Here is a 22,192-nt window from a genome sequence, read left to right on the forward strand (position 1 = left end):
TTCTAGTAATATTCAATCATTTACCTTCATTTTGCAACCAACTGGAAGTCTCTAGCACAATATTTCGATTTATGGTGAATTTTTTAAAAAAACCTTTTCCTTACGTCCGCGCCAGAAATTGTCGTAATGCTTGCACTTTTTTATATTAGTCGTTACATAAAGTTTTATATATGGAAATGTGCGCAATTTCATGTAGAATACAACAGAAAATAACTCATGGTTGTAGCTTTTATCAGTTTTGAAATATTTTCATATAAATCACGATAACTGCCAAAATTTCAACCTTCGGTCAACTTTAACTCGACCGAAATGGTAAAAAAACGCAATTATAAGCTAAAACTCATACATTCTAGTAATATTCAATCATGTACCTTCATTTTGCAACAAACTGGAAGTCTCTAGTACAATATTTCAATTTATGGTGAATTTCTGAAAAAAACTTTTTCCTTACGTCTGCGCTCATCTAACCCGGCCGAACTTCTCAGAAATTCTTTTGTCACGTTGTCGTAATGTTTGCATCGTTTTACATTAGTCGTTACATAAACTTTTATATATGAAAATGTGCGCAATCTCATGTAGAATACAGCAGAAAATAGCTCATGGTTGTAGCTTTTATCAGTTTTGAAATATTTTCACATAAATCACGATAACTGCCAAAATTTCAACCTTCAGTCAACTTTAACTCGACTGAAATGATAAAAAAACGCAATTGTAAGCTAAAGCTCTTACATTCTAGTAATATTCAATCATTTACCTTCATTTTGCAATAAATTGGAAGTCTCTAGCACAATATTTCGATTTATGGTGAATTTTTGAAAAAAACATTTTCCTTACGTTTGGCTGGTAAACTCGGCCAACATCTCAGAAATTCTTATGTCACGTTGTCGTAATATTTGCACAGTTTTATGTTTGTCGTTACATAAAGTTTTATATATGGAAATGTGCGCAATTTCATGTACAATACAACAGAAAATATCTCATTGTTGTAGCGTTTATCAGTTTTGAAATATTTTCATATAAATCACGATAAATAGAAAAAATTCGACTTTCGGTCAACTTTAACTGGACCGAAATGGTTGTAAACTGCAATTGTAAGCTAAAACACTTACAGTTTAGTAATATTCAATCAATTAGCTTCATTTTTCAACAAACGGGAAGTCTCTAGCACAATATTTCGATTTATGGTGAAGTTTTGAAAAACATTTTTTATGTCCGCTAACAGTCTTCATGCATCACTTTTGTGATAATATTTTCTCTGTGTTGCTTTGATCGTTTTACAATTTGTTATATACCAAAATCATCGCAATTTAGTGTACAATACAAAGAAAAACAAAATAACCCCTTAGCTTTAACCGTTTTGCTCACAGCGCAATTTGTATAAAATTATATATGAAAAATTTTTTTTGCGTTGTCATATATTTCAATATTTATATATGATAATGATATTTTTTTTCCATTTCTGATGGTTGCATACTACACTTCAGGTAATGACAAAAAAAATGAGCCAAAACTGAACTCTTAATCTTAAAAACTAAGCATGCTGTGATTTTTTGAAAAAAACTTTTTTTCCGCTTCGGCGCTAACTCACCGAACGCCGCCAGCATACGGGAGACGTTTTTGTAAATAGAGGCTCGGCGTTTAAGGGTTAATTTACACATAAAAGCTTGAAAACTTATAAATTACATAAAAAATTAAACAAACACTTTTGCAGGGTTTCTCAGTGTTCGCAAATGTTTGCGTGTCTGTGAGGTTCCAATGAAAAATTCATGTTTGTGAATTCGTGCAACTTTCTGAATCACTAATTCAAGTTTGGGGTATTATATATCGCTTATCATCACACCATTGGGAACGGAACCTGTGCAATAACTAGGAACTGCTCTATATATATATATATATATATATATATATATATATATATATATATATATATATATATATATATATATATATATATATATATATATATATATATACATATATATATATACTGTATATATTGTTGTATATATATATATGTATATACGTATGTAGAACTGAATCACGAAAATATGGAACGTGATGAATGTATAAATAAAGATAAAATCCACGAAGGAAAGGGAAACACTGGAGTGCTGCGAGGCCTTTTGACTCTTTCGTCCTTTACTTAGTAGACTGAAGAAATATAAAAGTAAGATTACAAAGAAAGCTCATATAAATGACAGATGTGGATTATAAAGGAAAAATATGTACCTGGAATCCAACCCAATTGAAGAATTAGTAGAACTGTCAAAACAGGGTTAAATATTTAAGAGGTTTTACAAAGGATTAGGATCAACCGTTCAGAAGCAGGGACAGGACAATTAAAAGATTATATAAGGGCATGACTGACCACCCAAAAAATATTAGTACAACAAAATAATTCTCCTTTTTTTGTAAACAATAATAATTTTTGCAAGATGAACATTTTTACAAAACTATTTTATTAAACTTACAGATACATAGAAAATACTGTATATGTAAGGTAACTAATTTGTAATTAAGTCAGTGATTTTATCTTTTAGGTCATTCTTGAACATTTTTCTAATATAGGGGTCCAAATAATACATGCCAGGGCTAAGGTTAAAATTACAGCTGGAAGTAAGCTGGATAATAGCGGACTCAATAGATTTCTTGAAGGAAATCTTTCGATCTAACAATCACTGAACTTTCAGTCCAATTTATCCTGTGAGAGTTTTCCCTTAAATGAATGAATATAGCATTGGATGTTTGTCCAGTTTTGACTGAATACTTATGTTGCTTAATACGTACATCTAAATCTTTGCTAGATTGGCCAATATAAAAAGAGGGGCAGTCCAGACATGGAATTTTATATATTATGTTGTTGTTTTCTTTAGGGCTATTTTTTATTAACATTCTTTTTAGTATGTTATTGTAGGAAAAAACGAGGTTGACATTAAAAGGTTTTAACAATGATTTTGTTTTCAAAACCACTAAAATAAGGCAAGCTAAGAATGTTCTTAGGGGTTTCTTTCTCCATGTTACTTTCACTTATACTACATATTTGTTATAACAAGGCCACAAAAAGTTTTATAGTGAAAGTAACATATATATACATATATATATACAAAGTATATGTATATATATATATATATATATATATATATTCCTGATGGTGTGATGATAACCAAAAATCGCTGATAACTGAAAATTGGCGATAATAGCTCCAAAATCCCTGCCTATCAGTGCGATAACTGGGGATTGGTGCTGCTGTTAAGTGGGGGATCAGTGCTGATAAGCCGAGATCAGCGCATATCGGTGCCAGAAATCCAGTTATCGTCGTCTCTAGACAAGTGCTGTAAAACCGGATTGCTGATAACTGAGGCCACTGATAACCGGAGACTGCCTCCATATACAGGTATTCCCCTACTTGCGATGGGGTTAGGTTCCAAAAAATCCATCATTTGTTGAAAAAATCGTAATTCGAATATGGCCTAGTCTACACTACACGGTATACTTTATGCATATATGGTATAGTAATTATTAGTGTCAGCTAATTCTGTAGGTTCAATGCAGATTGACATGATAAGTCAGTATAAAGAGAAATTGAATAACAAACAAGGCCTAGCCTGCACTTTGGTATACAGTATCATATACGTTAGCCTAGCCTACATTATACTTTATTCTATTTTCACATAATAACACCATATTACACAAACATCAACATCAAAATAACGAATGTGCATCTTTTCCATGGATCTTTTAAAAAGTTATGCTTTACTACACTGTATCCAATTGTATATATTCTCATATTGCTTTAGTATTATAAATTGCGATCAAATGTTTTGGTTTGGGAACCGATCACGTGTTTATTTCGCCGCATTTAACTCCATTCAGAGGACATATCTTGCTTCTAGTTAGCATAAATGAATCTCTAGATACTTTATTTATATGGGACATATATATTTTTCGTTATACGAAGTGCTTTTAAGTCGAAATTTAACTTAAATATGTCTCGTTGTCAAATTAATTTAGCTATTTTTTCGTTAATAGATGATGTTGGTGGCTGGCCGTTGGCGGGTATGTTTGTTTTGTGTAAAAAAAATCAAGATTCCGTTCGCTACTTACTCTTGATTTCATCATCAAACTACGAGCTTTTTGTATTTATCTTTTATCAGCGTGAAAACAGTAGTAATATGTGTTCTTTCATGCCCAGTAGTTTTGATTAAAATACTTTCCAATTTTATTTGCGGTCGAGTTTCGTCCGTGTTGTCATTGCACGATAATTCATAGTCATTAGCAGCTTGAACATTGTTTTTTCAGCTTCAGCTACAACTTGCAGCTTAAATTTACAGTAGCAGTATGTTTCCTTGCCGATCTTTTCTCCAAAGCGGATAAGGGTAGTGTAAAAATATATCAGTACTTAACGTCATTTTTAACATAACTACGGTAATTGTTTAACCGTACGATGATTGAAATACAAGCAAAACAGTTGTTATCCGATTCGGTTATTAGCAAAACAACAGTTTCTCATTCGGTTGTTTATGGCTGTACGCATTTTCGCGAGAGTATAAGGTTACTAACAATACTTTTATCATTCTCTTACTTTTTTAATTAGAAGATGGAATAAAGAGATGGAGGAAAAGAAGTCGGTCTCTCTTGCTACCTGATTGTACAGTTGCCTGTGCCTGCTCGAAATTTAAAAATATTTTCTAAATATTGTCGTACCGGTATTAATTGCTAACTCCATCGTAAACTCGAATTATCGTAACCCGTGCACTACCTGTATTTACAAACACACAAAAATTGCAAACGAACACTGACCTATTTTAACTTCCGACACAATGAGAGCAAGTCAGGTCGGCTCATTGAATTAATGTACCTATTCCAGCCTCTCGGGCCAACGTATCGTACACTGTACGCTGTTGCCTGCGCCAGTCGCCCACGAAATTTAAAAATACATATTTTCAAAATATTGTCGTATCGATATTAATTGCTAACCCCATCGTAAAAGCGAATTATTGTAAGTCAAATTATCGTAACTCGAGCACTACCTGTATATATATATATATATATATATATATATATATATATATATATATATATATATATATATATATATATATATATATATATATATATATATATATATATATATATTACATACATACATACATATATATATATATATATATATATATATATATATATATATATATATATATATATATATATATATATATATATATATATATATATATATGTATGTATGTATGTATGTATGTATAGAGAGAGAGAGACAGAGAGAGAGAGAGAGATGCTTTAGACAGCATACACAAACATAATGAAACTAACCACAGTAAAGCACTGCTCCCACTCTTCCCCCTCTCTCTCTCTTTCATAATTTTTTTAAATAAATTATTTGATATTTTTTTATAGGTAATAACTCAGAGACAAGGCAGTTTATAAATAATAGCTTAGAGACAAAGGCAGTCAAACACACACTAAGCACATAGTGCAAATGGATGGTATAAAGTTGGGGAAGTCCTTTGCTTAGTCAAGGTAACTTATTTTGTTTTTATTCCAGATTTCAGAGATAGAGAAACAAAATGAGGACAGTCAAAAAGAACTTAATGATGTAACATCTTTAATGAGTAAACTAAAAGAAAAGCAGCATAAACTGGAAGAACAAGTTAAAGAGTCCACTAATAAACACAAGTAAGTGCTGTACCTCTTGTAATTTCTGTCAAAAACTTATAAGTCAGCTGGAATGCATGTATCAGAGATGGTTGTGCAATGTTACAAGGTATTTTAAACTTTGACCTGGTTCAAAGTCCCGGCGTATATGCATTATTTGGGGCTTGTATGTTAATGTGCTTATGTGTTTTTATTCCTAATTTTATTAGTAAGTACTATTTATGATGATTTCACAGTGATCTTATTGAGTTCAGGTGGAGCAATATTTGTAGAATTCCGGATATTATTAAGCATTTAATTGATCACCTTAAGAATATTATCGAGAGGAGAATTCCTTCTCAAACCTCAAGTTTTGTCTTAAAGGTGAGTCATGCTTTAATGTTGCATGTAAGCTTGCCTACCATGAAAAACAAAAAGCTTATCATTCATGGAGGAACACTCAATTGGACTTATTGTGATGTAATTTCAATGAGCTCAGAAGTCAAGCTTGTGGTCTGTGAGAGAGCTTATAGAGCTCATAATGATGGTGTGAAGGAGATCTTGCTCTCCAGTGGTGATGATCATAAGTGGTCGTCTACCCGCAATTCATCAATCTTTTGAGTTGATTCAAGCATGCCTCCCCTTGTAGGAGCTGATGTAACTGCTGTATATTGCCCCAAACAGAAAGCAGAATCCTTAGCTCAAGTCCTTGTGAGCAGGCAGTATGGTGTTGCCTCAGTCATGCTTTCCAGAGCTCAAGTTGTGTTCAGTGGCCTTCAGGTTTAGAGAAGTCAAAACTTTACTCATGAGCATTGACAGTTATGGTGGCATAGACCCTAATGTGATCTTTCCCATCTTAAAAAAAAAAGAAAAAAGCTGATTTCATTGCTCCCAAGATTACGACTATTTTCAGAAGGTAAGTAGGACTTGCAAGTTTTCCTATGTTTAAAGAAAAAAAAAAAAACATTGTTGCACTACCTAAGAGACTGAGTTTGTTCTCATGCCCCTCTGGATATTGGCCAGTTTCAGTTACCTCTGTTTTATCTAAGGTTTTTAATAAGCTGCTGTATAAAGATCTTTATATTTTTTGTTGAAGATGAGCTATCAGCATTACATTTTGGTTTTGTAAAGGCCTCGGTGCTTGTGAGGCATTCTTGTCATTATCCTTTGGCCCCCAGCTGCAACCCCTTCCATTCCTTTTACTATACCTCTGTTCTTATTCTCTTTCTTCTGTCTTACTTTCCACCCTCTCCTAATAATTATTCATAGTTTCCACCCTCTCCTAATAATTATTTCATAGTGCAGCTGTGAGGTGTTCCTCCTGCTACACCATTAAAACCTCCTTTACTCACAATTTCCCTTTCAGTGCTGAATGACCTCATAGGTACCAGCACTTGGCCTTTGGCCTAAATTTGATATTCCAATTTCACTGTCATGCAGTGCTCTTGATGAGGGTGCAGAGGTACGCGTGATCATCCAGATTTTAGTGCCGCCTTTGACCATTTGAATAATTAGACACTGTACTACAAGTTAAGATTCTTGGGAATTGGTGGTTCTTTTATTAGTATATTAAATTAATTTTTAATAGGCGGAACACAAAGAGTGTGTATGTTGCTGGATAGTCTAGTACCTTTAGTAAATTCTGATCAGAAATTGACTTTGAGAAGCATATGATAATATTGCTTCCTCTGTTTCTAAGAAAGTTGGTATCATGGAAATGTTTTTGAATGTTTTGTGATGAAACTATTATATCTCATTATTTTAACTGTTTTTCTTCTTCCTTGTTTGGATTAATATTCCCCAGTATGATCTTTGGGTGCTGACTCTCATCTCAAGCTCTTGGATAGAATTATGTCATCATTCAGATTTATTTTGCCAACTCATAGTGTAGACTTGGCATTGACACAAAGTGAGTTCATTATATTTATTGCATAAAATGTGCTGCCATGACAAGCATCTACACTCTTCTTTACAGTAGGCAGGCTGCTGTTGCAAGCAGTGTGTCATTTTCTAGCATCAGGTTTAATACTACTATACTCAGTTTGCTAGGAGTTTCATCTTGGCTATAACTAAAATGTGGAATAGTTTCCCTAGTGCAGTTATGGAATCTTCTGATTTCCAAATATTTATGTAAGGAGCATATTCAGTCCTGCTCTCTGCTGGCTTCTTTAGATTTCCTGGTGTATTGGTTTTATCTTCTATTCCCTCATCTTATGCATTCATCACTTTTTCTTATAACTTGTCTCTCTCTGCAGGCAAATTACCCTTTGGAATCCTTGTGTGATTATAGCACACACACACACATTAAGGTTACAGAATTGCATAACAAATGAGTTTAGGAGGTTGAGGTTGGGTAGATGAAGCATTACATTCTTTTAAGGATAAGGGTGTAATTGGTTTAGTTCTACATGGAACAAGGGATCTTTTGATTAATGGCTTGTAATGAACAAACAGATTTTTAGTCAAAATTGATCAAATATTAGTCAAAAGAAGATTTAAAGCACATGATACAGCCAGTCCCAGATTAACATTGGGGTTTTCATTTCCGGCCGAACGCCGCTGACTGAAAATTAGTGTTAATAGCACTAATAACCCGTTTAATGGCGCCACTAACCGGATATCGGCACCACTAACCGGAGATTGGCACCACTAACCGGAGATTGGTGCCGCTAACCGGAGTTCAGTGCCACCATTAAGCGGAGATCGGCGTTGAAAATCCAGCTAATGGCGTCGCTAGACAAGCGCTGTAAAACTGGATCACCATTAACTGATACCACTGGTAAGCGGGGACTGCCTGTATAGTAATCATGAGACAGAACTGTATTGTTGCATTTTTATCTCCGTGTAAAGTTTATTGATAATACAGCAATTTAGTAGATTTTCATTCAAAAGTAGTCAGAGAAGATATTACAGTAACGAGAGAAAGAGAAAATGAAACTTTAATATTTTGAGAGGAAGAGAGAGACTGAAATAAAGTATTTCAAGTCTCCAGTACTTTCATTTAACAGGCACTGCTTATTGGCTAATTATTTTGCGTATTATTTAACTATTTTTGCCCTATATATGTTAGGTTTTCCATTAATGCTGCTTGGAATTTTAAGTGTAAAATACAATTCTTATGTTTTTTCTTATCTTCAACCCTTGTTCTATGTATGCTAGTTAAGTCAGTGACTTAGAACATCTTCCCTTTGAATAATGATGCATATGAAATAAATACCTATATAATTTTTTTTTTGTGACAGAGAGTTGGAGCAGAAATTTGGAGATTTAACTAATAAAATTAAAGAAGAAAGGGCTACATACAAGGAAAAAAGTGCTGCGCAGTCCATGGCCAAAGCAAAATTTAAAGAAGTCCAGAAGGAGATTGAGAAAAATGCACGTCGCATTGAAGCTATCAGCCGTGAAATTGAAGCCCTTAATTTGACGATTAAAAGAGATTTTACTGAGTAAGTATTGTACAGATAGATTTCAATACCCTATCTTAATTCTAATCCTCATATTTATAGGATAATTTATTTCTTCGTACTTCTTTTAACATAAAATATCAGGGCTTATAAAATGGTTGTTATGATCAAGAGAAAAAATTTATACAGATATTCATTGCAGAATTTTTGATAATTTCCTGTGTAAAAGCTACTGTAAAACACAAATTTTTATTTATACTTACCAAATAATTACATAGCTATAGTTTCTAACTAGTGCGGCAGCTTGAATTTTGAAATTCGCAGTAGCACTCCTATTGTTTAGTGTAGGTAACTGTCCCCACCCACTTTTGGGGAAGAACAGGTACAGCACAGCTGAAGAGCTCAATTTGTTTCTGCCGGTCAACGGCTGAACTTCAGTGGTTGGAGCAGCTTGATTTTGATTTTTCGTAACCAGATGGTTGTGACTGATTGCCACTTTGGTGACGTATCCATTATTTTGGTAGTTAGTTAGCTTAGGGTTTTTTTAAACCTGGCTTTTCTCTGATTCAGACAATTTTTCAAGGACCATGTCTGACTGTAGTACTTCTAGTATTTGGTTTTGTGCTAAATGCAGCAAAACTAGACTGACAAAAGCCTCTTATGATTTGCATATCATATGTATTAATTGTAGAGGACAGATTTGCACAATTGATTTGACTTATGATGAATGTAGGGACTGGGATCAGAGGAAATGGAAAGTTTTAAAGGCATATCTTGACAAACTTGAGAGAGACAGAAAGAGGAAGGCAGCTGCTAGAGCCGAAGGTAGGAATTTAGCTAGACAAGTATCTTCTCCTAAATCAGATGTAGCCGATTTACCTGTTTTGTCTTCACATGTAACTGCCTTTCCTCCCATAACCAGTCTTCCGACTTTTTCATCTACTCTGTTACCTGGCTCCCATGCTTCTAACCCCAATGCCATTTCCAGTCTTGAAGCCTGTTTTGACCAGAAATTCGGTCTCGTGAATACTGTGGCCTAATTAGGGGTATCTATTAAGGTTCTTATGGACAAAGTGAGTTTTAGTGACAAAGGTACAAGTGCAGTGTCAGTGGAGAAGGTGACTACTCATCCCACCGATGCTCCTAGACAAGGTCCCTGTCAGACTCCCCTAAACCTGGGAGGAGGCACACTGGAAGTCCAAGGGAGGTCAGCGGGGTTTGCCCACTGGTAGTTGCCCCCCTTAGTTGAGCCTGTTGTCCAGTCCCAGTTCTCGGTGGACAGCCATAGAAAAGATGTCCATAATGATGAGGTATTGACCTTCAGTGATACAGACTCCAGTGCAGACAAGAGGTGCTGATGGCACTTTTCAGATGTTTCTGTTGTTGAAGAAGCACCTTTCAGCTGCTGTCCAAGTTTCTCCGCTTCCCTGTAAGCGGCACAGGGAGCAGGAACGAAGTCCACAGCCTTCTTGTAGCTTTTGGGACAGTCCTGACCTCTTGCCTCCTCAGCTTCCTGTTTCGGGGCGCCAATATTTGGTGTCAAAGCGCTCTTCCAGCTCTCGTAAGCGCTCATCATCTTCTAAGCGCCAAGCTACTCCCAAGTGCCCAGCAGTCTCCGAGAACCCAGTGCCTGCTTCCAAGTGCTTGATGCCATTTCCGTTCTGCTTGGCGCCAGCTGTCAGACACCCGGTGCCACACTCCGGGCGACAGTCCCCTACCCTTCAAGTTGCTATATTGGTTTCAACTGCACCCATGGTACATAAGCCTTCGTTGAAGCCCATTCAGTGCCAGCTTAGTAGCATTTTGGGCCTTTTGCAGAATTCTTCTGCTGTGACACAGGAACCGTCTGATTTGGCTCTCTCTCCAGTTTCTTTCAACGATGAAGCTTTTGACTTGGAACACTTTCCCACCGCCTATGCAGCTCTCCTCAAGTATTTTCTGGTCAGTTTTCCGACGTTCTTCGCACCGGCGGCCCAACTTCTCTGCCATTGGCTTTTATGGTGAGGTCCTTTCCTCCTCATCAAGGAAAGCCTTGTCCGAGATTGAAGGGTGGCTCTCTGAGAAGAGAGAGCTTGGCAAGGCTGTCTTTGTGCAACTGCCTCCCGCATTTCCTGTAGGAGGTACCTTTAATATGCCACAGGAGAAAGTCCTTCTTTGGGAGTCGCTGCCTCCTCCCAGGCGGGGCTTTCCAGCCTGGTTGATTCCGCTCACAGATCGGCTTCCGCGTCTGCCGAGATTATGTTTACGTCGATGGAGCTTGACCATCTTGTGTGAAATATTTTCAAGGTCTTTAAGGTGTTCAGCATTTTAGATTAAAGATTGTGACATTCTTGCAGGGGACTTGTCTTCTGACTGGCTGAATGTCCTCTCTTGTGCGGACAAAGCCACTGGGGAGGCTCCATGAAACTGGCTGCCTTGTTTTCCATGGGAGTGTTGAAGAAGAGGGAACTGTGGTGTTCCTTCACCATCATAGAGGTAACTTCCACCCGGCTATCTGCTCTCCTATTCACACCTGTTGATTGATTTCATCTTTTTCCTTGGGCTACAGTGGAGGAGGTAGCCTCAGATCTCCAGAAAAAATCCATGCAAGATTCCTGGCTTAATCAGCCAAGCATCCCAAGGAGTCAGTCTCGTTTGACAATAGGACAGTCTCCCCTCTTCAACAACAGCCCTTTCTTGGCAGTAGAGCAAGATTCCAGTCTCGCCCTCGCTCGAACTTAAGTTCAGTCAGGCCAGTCAAGAAAACCTCCGCTAAACCCTCCTCTTGCAAGTGAGGATCCAGTCCTCTGTGTACCAGTGGGAGCCAGACTTCTCATTTTTGGAGGAAATGGGAAGTCAGAGATGTAGAACCTCGGATCTTGAAGGTTCTCAGAGAGGGCCACTCCATCCCGTGCAGGGAGAAGCCTCTTTGGTTTTGACACCCATCTCATTGATGGCTTACTCCGCAGGCTCAGAGAGGTTTTCAGCCCTGTCAGAAGAAGTCTCGTCCCTTCTCAAAAAGGAAGCTGTAGAGGTGGTCGAGGACATGAGCACAGGTTTTTGCAACCATTTGTATGTGGTCCCCAAGTCATCGGGGTGCTGGAGAACTGTTCTTGACATTAGCGCCTTGAATTTCTTCGTTCAGAAAATGAAATTCAGAATGGAAACGAGCTAATCAGTCTTGTCTTCCATCCGTCAGGGAGATTGGATGGTATCCATTGATGTGCAGGACGCATACTTCTATGTCCCCGTACATCTGAACTCCATGAAATACCTGAGGTTCATGTTCCAGGGCAGAGTCTTTCAGTTCTGGGCTCTGTATTTCGACCTCTATACAACTACTCAAGTTTTTACTCATGTTCTCGCCCCGCTAGCAAAGTGGCCCCACCTTATAGGCATCAACGTCTGCCTGTATTTAGACGACTGGCTTTTACGGTATCCCTCAAGAGAAAAGTGCATGGAGGACCTATGGACGACCCTTCTCTTCGCCGAGGATCTGGGCTTACTAGTCAACGTACAAAAGTCGTAGCTGACTCCAACTCAAGCAATTCTTTATTTTGGGATGATGATCAATTCTGAGTTTTCGGGCTTTTCTGTCCCCCAAAAGAGTCGAGTCATGTCTTCTGACAGTTCAAAGCTTCGTCTCTCTCCTTTCCTGTTCTGCCATCCAATGGATGAGTCTTATAGGAACATTCTTGTCCATAGAGAAGGTCATCCCTGAAGGCCAGTTGGAACAGGAAAGCTCATCCAGATTCGTTTGTGTTTCCTATCACGCCACAAATCAAGAAAGACCTTCAATGGTGGCTATCAGAAAGAAGACTTTTAGAAGGAAAGTCTCTCCTTCCTTTGAGCCCCAGCCTAGCCTTATACTCAGATGCATTGGATCTGGGTTGGGGAGCTCTTTTGGAGGACATGGAAGTTTCCGGAACGTGGTCCCCGGAAGAGAGGAAACTTCACATCAGTGTAAGAGAATTGAAGGCATTTCATTTAGGCCTTCAAGCTTTGCAGCAGCGACCTTCAACAAGGCATCAAGAATCAGGGAGGTACCCACTCCTTCTCTCTCTACGAAGTGGCAAAGGATCTTCTGTGGGCATAGAAGAATCACACCAACACAGTAAACCCCCTGTATTCGTGGTCCCATGATTCACGGACTCACTTATTCGCAGATTTCGCTATGGAACATATATACACATTATTTGCTGAAAATTTGCCCATTCACAGTATTTTTCACTGAGAAATATTCACTAATTACTGTATTTTTATCTAATTTTCATGAGTAAATGCACTTTTTGTGATAAAACTATTAAAATACTCAGTTAGTGCTCGAGTTACGATAATTCGCCTTATAATAGTTCCATTTTGCAGTGGTGTAAGCAATTAATACCAATACGACAATATTTATGAAATATTTTTAAATTTTGCGCAGGTGCAGGCAGCAGTGTACAATCAGGCATTGAGAGAAACCAAATTACAATAGACCAACTTCTTTTCCTCCATCTCTTTATCCCACCTTCTAGTTAAAAAAGTAAAAGAGAATGATAAAAGTACTGTTAGTAACATTATACTCTTGCGTAAATGCATACAACCATAAAAACCAAACGAGAAACTGTGGTTTTGCTTATCATCGAATCGTATAACAAAAGCTGTTTTGCTTGTTTTTCAACCATCATATGGTAATAAACAATTACTGTAGTTATAGTACAAATGACGTTAAGTAGAATAGGATTGATGTATTTTTACATTATACCCTTATTTGCTATGGATAAAAGATCGGCAAGGAAATATGCTGCTAAATTTAAGCTACAAGTTGTAGCTGAAGCTGAAAAAACAATGTTCAAGCTGCTAATGACTATAAATTATCGTGCATTGGCAACGTGGATGAAACTCGACCATAATTAAAATTGGAGAGAAAGTATTTTAATCAAAATTACTGGGCATGAGAAACACATACTGCTATTTTTACGCCGATAAACAATAAATATGTAAAACTCGTGTTATGATGAAATCATGTGAAAATAGCTAATGGAATCTTGATTTTTTTACACAAAATAAACACCCCTAAACAGCCAACGTCATCTATTAATGAAAAAAATAGCAAAATTAATTTCACAATGAGAAGTATTTAAGTTATATTCGACTTAAAAACACTTTGTATAATGAAAAATAACCTTGTCCCATATATATATAGTACCTAGAGATCCATTTATGCTAACTAGAAGCAAGAAAAGCGCTCTGAACTGAGTTAAATACGGCGAAATAAACTTACTGCGTAATCGATTTCCAAACCAAAACATTGATCACTATGATTGCAATTTATAATACAAAAGCAGTACAAGAATATATACAATATATTATTGGATACAGTGAATTAAGGCACAACATTTTAAAAGATCCATGGAAAAGATGCATATTCGTTATGTTGATGTTTGTATAATACGCAGGCTACCGTATGTGTATACGGTATACCATAGTGTAGGCTAGGCTAATTCTTTTTTATTGTTCAATTTCTCTTTGTATTGAATTATCATAAGTCACTCTGCATGAACCTCCAGAATTAGCTGATATTAATAATTACTATACCGTGTATGTACTGTATAGAGTATACTTTATAGTGTAGGCTAGGCTACCATATATGTATACATGGTACTGAGTACCCTAGTGTAGGCTAGGCTATATGTGAGATACGTTTTTTCCAACAAACGATGGGTTTTTTGGAACCTCACCGCATCGTGTTTGGACTATCAAAATAGGCAGTTCTAAGTGTTTTTAGAAGGGTGCTAAGTATTCGCGGGATTTAGCTATTCACGGAGGGGGGTTGTAGTACGCATCCCTGCGAATACAGGAGGTTTACTGTGTTGTTACGCGATTCATCCACGGCAAGCTGAATGTTCTGCAGATGAGCTAAGTCACTGCAGACAGTTCTACCAACAGAGTGGACCCTGAATCCACAGGTATGTACTGACCTATGGAAACTGTGGGGAAAGGCTTCAGTAGACCTGTTCGCATCGTTGAGGAACCATTGTCTCCCAACGTTTTGTTCTCGAGCCCCGGACCCTCTAGCATGGCGATGGATGCCATGCTTTAGGATTGGTTGAACCTAGACTTGTATTCCCTCCCGCCATTCATCATGGTTAGGGGGGTTTTAAGCAAGTTTTTCTCACACCGCAATACTTCAATGACCCCAGTAGCTCCATTCTGGCCCCTAAAGGAGTGGTTCCCACACCTTAGGCTGCTGGTGGACTTCCCAAGACTTCTGCCACAGAGACCAAGTCTTCTCAGACAGCCACATTCCCATCGATTCCACCAAGGACTATCTACTCTTGCTCTGACAGGCTTCAGACTGTCAGGAGACTAGGGGATTTTCAAGACCAGGTGCAGAGGCGGTTGCAAAGTGTAGACATCAGTCTTCTTGTAGGGTGTACCAGGCAAAGTGGGCAGTCTTCCGCAGCTGGTGTCAAAGACATAACGCTTCAACATAACGTCTCCTCTTCTAAAACCTCTATAACTCAGATTGCAGATTTTCTGCTATTTTTGAAGTCTTCTAGAGGTTTAGCTTTGTATACCATAAAAGGATACAGAGCCATGCTGGGTTCTGTGAAGTCTTTTGACACGACTAAACAAAAGAGGACAGACTCGGTCTCCTGGAACCTGGACATTGTCCTTAAATGGGTTTCATGCTCTCCGTTTGAGCCCTGTCGCTCCATCTCTTTTAGAGATTTAACCAGAAAAACCCTTTTCCTTGTTGCTTTGGCTACAGCCAAAAGAATCGGTGAGCTGCAGGCCATAGATAAGGGGGTCTGATTCTCTCAAGGAGACGCAGTCTGCTCACTTATGCTCGGCTTTCTGGCTAAGAATGACATTCCTTCCAAGCTTGGCCCTGTTCTTTCATCGTCAGGAATTTGATGGACATTCTTGGACCGGAAGAAAAAGAGAGAACTCTTTGCCCTGTCAGGGCTTTGAGATATTACCTTAATAGGACTGAGAGGATCAGAGGCCCCTCTAGCAACTTCTGGTGCTCTGTAAAAAATCCTTCCCGGCCACTTTCCAAGAATACATTGGCATTCTTCTTAAGAGACATTATCTCCGAGTCACACTCAAGAATTCGGGAAGATTTTTTATCTGCCCTGAAAGTTAAAGCCCATGAAATTAGAGCTATCGCTACCTCATTGGTTTTTAAGCATAACTTGTCTCTGTCCACAATTCTTCAGTCCACCTATTGGAGGTGTAATTCAGTGTTTGCGACACATTATTTGCGCAACGTGAAGACAGTGTTTGAAAGTTGCAGACCTTGGGGCTGTTGTCAGTGGCTGGCATGGTGTTGGGGGATGAAGCATAGGAGGTATTCCTTCTATTCTCTATCTCTTTGCCTTTTTTCATGAAAAAGCATTTCAGAACAAAGAAAAAGAGACATAGAATAAAGATGTTATTAAAAAGAGGTTGAGAAGACTTCTATAAATAGATGGGTCGGAAGGGGAGAGAGACAGAAATTCTCTTCCAACTCTATTTTTATGTCAACCATTTTTTTCTTCTCTTTTTAAGGGTAATGTATTAAGCTAACTTGTAAATGAAATTACAGTAACTTTAATTACATATAAAAGTTAATTTAATAATTTGGGAGCATGATTATTGTCATATTTAGTGTTTAAACTTAAGAAATGAGCATTTATTAGCATTTTTAGAGACCGTGCCAAACTTACATGAAAATTCACCTTGTGCAAGGGACTCTGGAACCTAACCTTGCATAAGTTCGGGGTATGACTGTAGTATAAATAGATTCTGTAAGTGAAATAACATGTTATACTGTAAACCCCCCGTATTCGCGTTCTCACGATTCGCAAACTCACCTATTCATAGATTTCTCTGTGGAACGTATCTACCCATTATTCGCAGAAAATTAGCCCATTCGGGGTATTTTTCACTGAGAAATATTCACTAATTACTGTACTGCATTTTCATATTTTCATGACTAAATGCACTTTTTTTGATAAAACTATTAAAATACTCAGGCATAAGCATTTTTAGAGGGTTTTTCTTGTGTTTAAACAATCAAAATAGGCAGTTCTAAGTGTTTTTAGAGGGGGTTTTAAGTATTCGCTGATTTTAGCTATTTGCTGGGGGTTGCGGTACGCATCTCTCACGAAAATATGGGGGTTTACTGTAGATATTTTGCTGTGTTTTCTCAGTATATGTATACTGAGAGAGAGAGAGAGAGAGAATGATGGCACAAGAATTTTTTTAATAAATTTATGGGAGATGGTGAGGACTAACCACAAAATGATGTAAACCAAGAACTTACTGTAGTAAATAGATATTTTTATCATGAATGTATTTGTATGTAATCACGAAAATACTAACATGGTGTGACAAACCTAGCATTCTGTTTGGAGGTACATGTCCCGTCGTTCTAAACTACCCACGTATTTTAGATGCTCTATGCAGCACTAGTATATCCTAAAATACGTACCTGTGCAGTAAATATCATTACAAAATCAGCTTACAACACAGGAAAATATCACTATATGTAAAATGTACGCCCAGTGCATCACAGTATGCAAAGAATGATTTGCAAACTTACGTAGGCCAATTAAAACGTGCATGTCTGCATGATAGTGGATACTTAAGAGTAACAGTTGTAGGCTGGTATACTTAATTTTGCAACATGACGTTGAAATGATATTAGGGTGTTCTGGGATGATAGTTTGAGGTTTATTTTTGTTTGAACTGTCAAGTTTAGTGGTGAACTGTTAAAATAGGCAGTTATAGTGTTTCGGGGGTGTATATAGCTTACTTATGAGTAACAGTAGTAGGAGCGTACTGTAATGTAAGGTTACTTTGGGTGTTTTGGGATGATGATTTGGGGCGTATTGTTGTTTGAAATTATATTAAGAATTGTTTTAGTATGATAATGTAAGGTATATTTATGTTTGAACTATCAAAGTAAGCAGTGAAATGTTAAAATAGGCAGTTATAAGCATTTTAGTTTGAGGGGTACAAGGTGTTTGGCAGTTATAAGTAGTTTTAGAGAGGATTTTTGCATTCCTGCGGATTTTGCACTTCCGTGGTAGGTTCTGGAACCTGTCCCTTTATAAAATGGGGGAGCACTGTATTACAAAAATCCTCTAGATTTTTTTTTTTTTTTTTTTTTTTCTTATTCTTTTGCTGCTAGAGACCATACATATTTGCTTAGATTGTTCTCGTCAGGTCATATTCGTTCTGCAGTTGTGGAGTGAATATTGAAAATCCTTAAAAACCCGTGAAGTGTGCATAATAAAATAAATGATTTGTATTTGGACAGGGTTCAGCGTGTTTGGGAAGAACACAACAAACAGCATCAAGAGGAAATAGAAAAGGTACAGACAGAAGTAAGAAATATAGAAGAAGTTAAGAAGACTGATGAGACCCATCTTTCAAATATTGAGCATACTGTAAAAGTGAAAATGGATAATTTTCAACAGCTACAGTTTGAAGAAAACATGAAAAATCGGAAAATAAGTGAGTAGTGTATTTAAAATGTAATATTTAATAGGCTAATGTTTCAAAGGAACGAGTGAAAAGAACTTTTTGATTTTAAAATGCAAACCTTTGTCTTACAGAAACCCCACCAGTTGTGCGATGTTTACAAACTTGTCTGTCTAAATTACCATGAAGATAACGAGAATGGTGTCCCCTGGCTAAATGGCCATATGATAAAGTACTATTGTTTGGCCTTTTCTTACTGAATCTGTCATAAGAGATATTTTGACTACCAACTGGTCAGAATAACCCTTTTGGCAAGAGTACCATTTTGTTTTGTGGTTAATGGGAAAAGTTGCTAATAATGCAATGAACAAGAAGAAATCAGATGTTTACAGTGACAGTTGAATAAGTAGTATGCATAACTATGATGTTGGTCTGGCTGTTATTTCCACTTGGGCTGAAGTTCATGCCACCACTGCTTCACCACATCCACTCATTTCTCTTGGCTCCAACAACTTGCTCAGTGTGAGACCTTTACAGCCAGCAGGTCTTATTTGGTTGGATTTAAAGTGTCCCCTTAGCACCCCAGACTTTCCACAGGGGGACAGTGAGTACCTTAACTGCTGTTGTTATGGAGCACGTTGCACATTCTTTCCCTTTTGTCCTCATTTCATAGTGCTAAAAGCATATTGCAGAACAACTTGCACATATTTAGTGGCTGCTCATAGTGCTAAAAGCATATTGCAGAACAACTTGCACATATTTAGTGGCTGCTCCTGCAAGTCAAGGTACCTAACATGTTTGTTACTTTTAATTTACGAGACTCTTCTGCTCACAGATACTAATACAACCCGGTCATGAGGTAAAATCTGTTAAATCTAGATCACTGAGGAACTGCAAATATTTCATGGTGTATCCCAGCTGTTTGTCTTGCACTTGGCTGTGTTAGGATGATGGGATTTAATGGTTTTTCACCTTGACCTGATTTCTCAGTCTTTTATAATTTTTCATCGTGCACTGAGGTAAATGTTTTCCATTTTAATCAGTTTGATAATATTGAAGTGATTTAATTGACAATTTGGTTTTGAATGTATCACATTCAAGTGACTTTTCATACCTGTATATTTTCATGCTAATGTCGGTATATTTTCATGCTGATGCCTGTATATTTTCATGCTAATAATGTATTGAATATTCAGTTTGTGGTTTTCACTTTCATTTATTTCATTTTGCATTGATTATGAAACAGCTGTACTCAGTGGAATTATCAAAGTTTTCCAGGTGGTTAGTCCTGTCATATACTGTTATGCCCTTACTCAGTTGAGCCTTTTTCACCCTTTATAGTGCAGCCATGATCACAGGCATTGACTGATTTTTATAAGTTTACTGAGCTATTAGGGATTGAGCCAATATACTGTTTTAACAAAAATCAATTCTACTGTCCCAGCCCACTTTCATGTGCTTAGTTCTTTGCTGCTTGTAGAACTGGACATTCAAGGTGACTCTGTCAATGGGTTCCACTGCTGAAGGTTTGCTTTCACTGCTTCAAAACCATGGTCGTGAGGTTTGCAGTGGCAGATTTGTCATGAGTCAGGTAAAGAACATTGATCCTTAGATGATGGCTTACCATGGTCTTCATTCCGTAGAGATCTATGTTCACTCTACCTCTTGGGTGGTGTTATGAGCACGACAAGCAGTTGGTGAAAAATGTTTGATAAAGGAGGTGGATTTTACTGTGGTCTCAGGCATGCATTTGCCTATGGTCACATGTCGGGCAGGATTCACTTGCCGTACTGAATGACAAACTCATTACCAGCCACAGTTGCTGAACTGATTCCAGCCATGTCTGCTTCTCCTCTGCATTGTTTGTGGATAGACAGTCTGCTCATGGATGAGCAGTATGCTGATGAATTAACAGTTTTGTATAAGTAACTTACCAAGTAATTACATAACTAATGTATCTATCTACCTCACGCGGCAACCTTTTTCATTTAGCGGTAGTGCTGCTTTTTTGTTTTTACCTAGGTGACAGCCCCACCCAATATCGGAGAACACTGGAACAACCTGGCAGCTATTTACTCTATTTGTTTCTGCCGGTTGTGGCGTTAACATCGCGCCATTTGCAGCACCTTTGTTGGATTTTTTCAGTTGTTATTTCATATTTGGTGAAGCACAATTGTTTTGTTCTGGTTGCGCTCAAGCTATAGGCAGTTTGTGTATGATTTAGATTAGTTTTCAACAGATTATTTAGAATTATGTCGGATTCTAGTAGTTCTGGTATTTGCTCTTGCAGCAAGGTAAGCTGCAAGGCTAGGCTAACTAAAGCTTGCTATGATTCTCATACGATCTGTTCTAAATGCAGTGGGCAAGATTAAGGTATTGATAAAACCTGTAATGAAAATTCAGTGTGGGATAATAAACAGTAGAAGGTTCTTAAGTCTCGTTTAGACAAGTTAGAGAGAGATAGAAAGAGGAAAGTGGCTTCTAGAGCTGAAAAATGCTCTCTTAGTGTAGAGGCTACACCTAAACCTAGCCTAGAGGTTACCCCTACTACTCTCCCTTCGACTCGTATTCTTACTTTTTCTTCTAATACTGGCCTGCCTACTGAACATCCTTCTACTCACGTGCCTGGCTCCCTTCCTTCCAGTCCTAATGCATCACCAGTCTCGAATCTAGTGTTGATAAGCTAATTAATTTAATTGTAAGTACCGATGCTGATTTTGGAGCTTCCATTAAAGTGATTATGGAAAAAGTGTTTTCTGAAAAAGTGCAAAGTGATAGTGCAGTGCAAGTGGAGCTCCGAGATACTACCTGAATAGGACAGAAAAGATCAGGGGTACATCTAGTAACCTTTGGTGTTCAGTAAGGAACCCATCTTGTCCTTTGTCAAAGAATGCCTTGTCGTTCTTCCTGAGATTTGATTAGAGAAGCACACTCCCAGATCCAGGAGGACTTTTACCAAATTTTCAAGTGAGTGCATGGCATCAGGGCGGTGTCTACTTCATTGGCATTTAGGCATAACATGGCCTTGTCCTCTGTTATGCAGTCAACCTACTGGAAGTGCAGGTCCATTTTTGCCTCTCACTACTTGAAGGAAGTAGAAACTGTGTTCGATGATTTTAGTGCCTTGGAGCTGTTATCAGTGGCTGGCTTGGTATTAGGTGAAGAATTATAGGATGCACTCTTCTTCTCCTACTATCTTTTCGTCTTGGTGTAGGGTTTTCGAGTTTTTAGGGAGCATGGGGGGTACAAGGTGCCTGGAGTATTCACCAGTCTTAGTGGATAGGTTGTGGTCTTTTATCAAGTGTTGTCAGATTAGATGATAGCGTTGTCTGATTTTTTAATCTTCGTACTGTGCCCAGGGCACAGGTACTTTATCGTATGCTTTGCCAGCCATCAGGCATAACATCTGCTACAAGGCTCCCACTTAAATAGAGGCACCCCACAGCTCAACAGCCACGCCACTACGGGTTAAGATGAGCACAACCAGAGGCAGTAGTCACCTGCAGTAGCTCCTACCAGGTAAGGAAACAACAAGCATTGCATTCAATGCTGGTAGATTTTTCTGTTTCAGAGTGATTATCATGCTTTAATGTTTTGGAGTATATTATATCCATGTATCCCACCTCCATTCAGTGTGGGATTCAGCTATGTAATTACTTGGTAAGTTACTTATATGAAAATGACATTTTCGTAATAAA

The 22,192-nt window shown here is 37.7% G+C and overlaps 1 protein-coding gene across 2 annotated transcripts in view; it reads left to right on the plus strand.

Moving 5' to 3' along the window:
• Positions 1 to 22,192, plus strand: part of SMC6 (Structural maintenance of chromosomes 6) — a 258,709-nt gene that overhangs the window by 78,097 nt on the left and 158,420 nt on the right. For both annotated transcript variants that reach the window (XM_067091991.1, XM_067091990.1), the window contains exons 9-11: positions 5,564 to 5,694; positions 8,895 to 9,098; positions 18,331 to 18,527. In XM_067091991.1, coding sequence (XP_066948092.1) covers positions 5,564 to 5,694; positions 8,895 to 9,098; positions 18,331 to 18,527 — 532 coding nt within the window. The remainder of the gene's footprint in view (positions 1 to 5,563; positions 5,695 to 8,894; positions 9,099 to 18,330; positions 18,528 to 22,192) is intronic.

The sequence above is a fragment of the Macrobrachium rosenbergii genome, chromosome 48, assembly GCF_040412425.1.
Source record: "Macrobrachium rosenbergii isolate ZJJX-2024 chromosome 48, ASM4041242v1, whole genome shotgun sequence".
NCBI lineage: Eukaryota > Metazoa > Arthropoda > Malacostraca > Decapoda > Palaemonidae > Macrobrachium > Macrobrachium rosenbergii.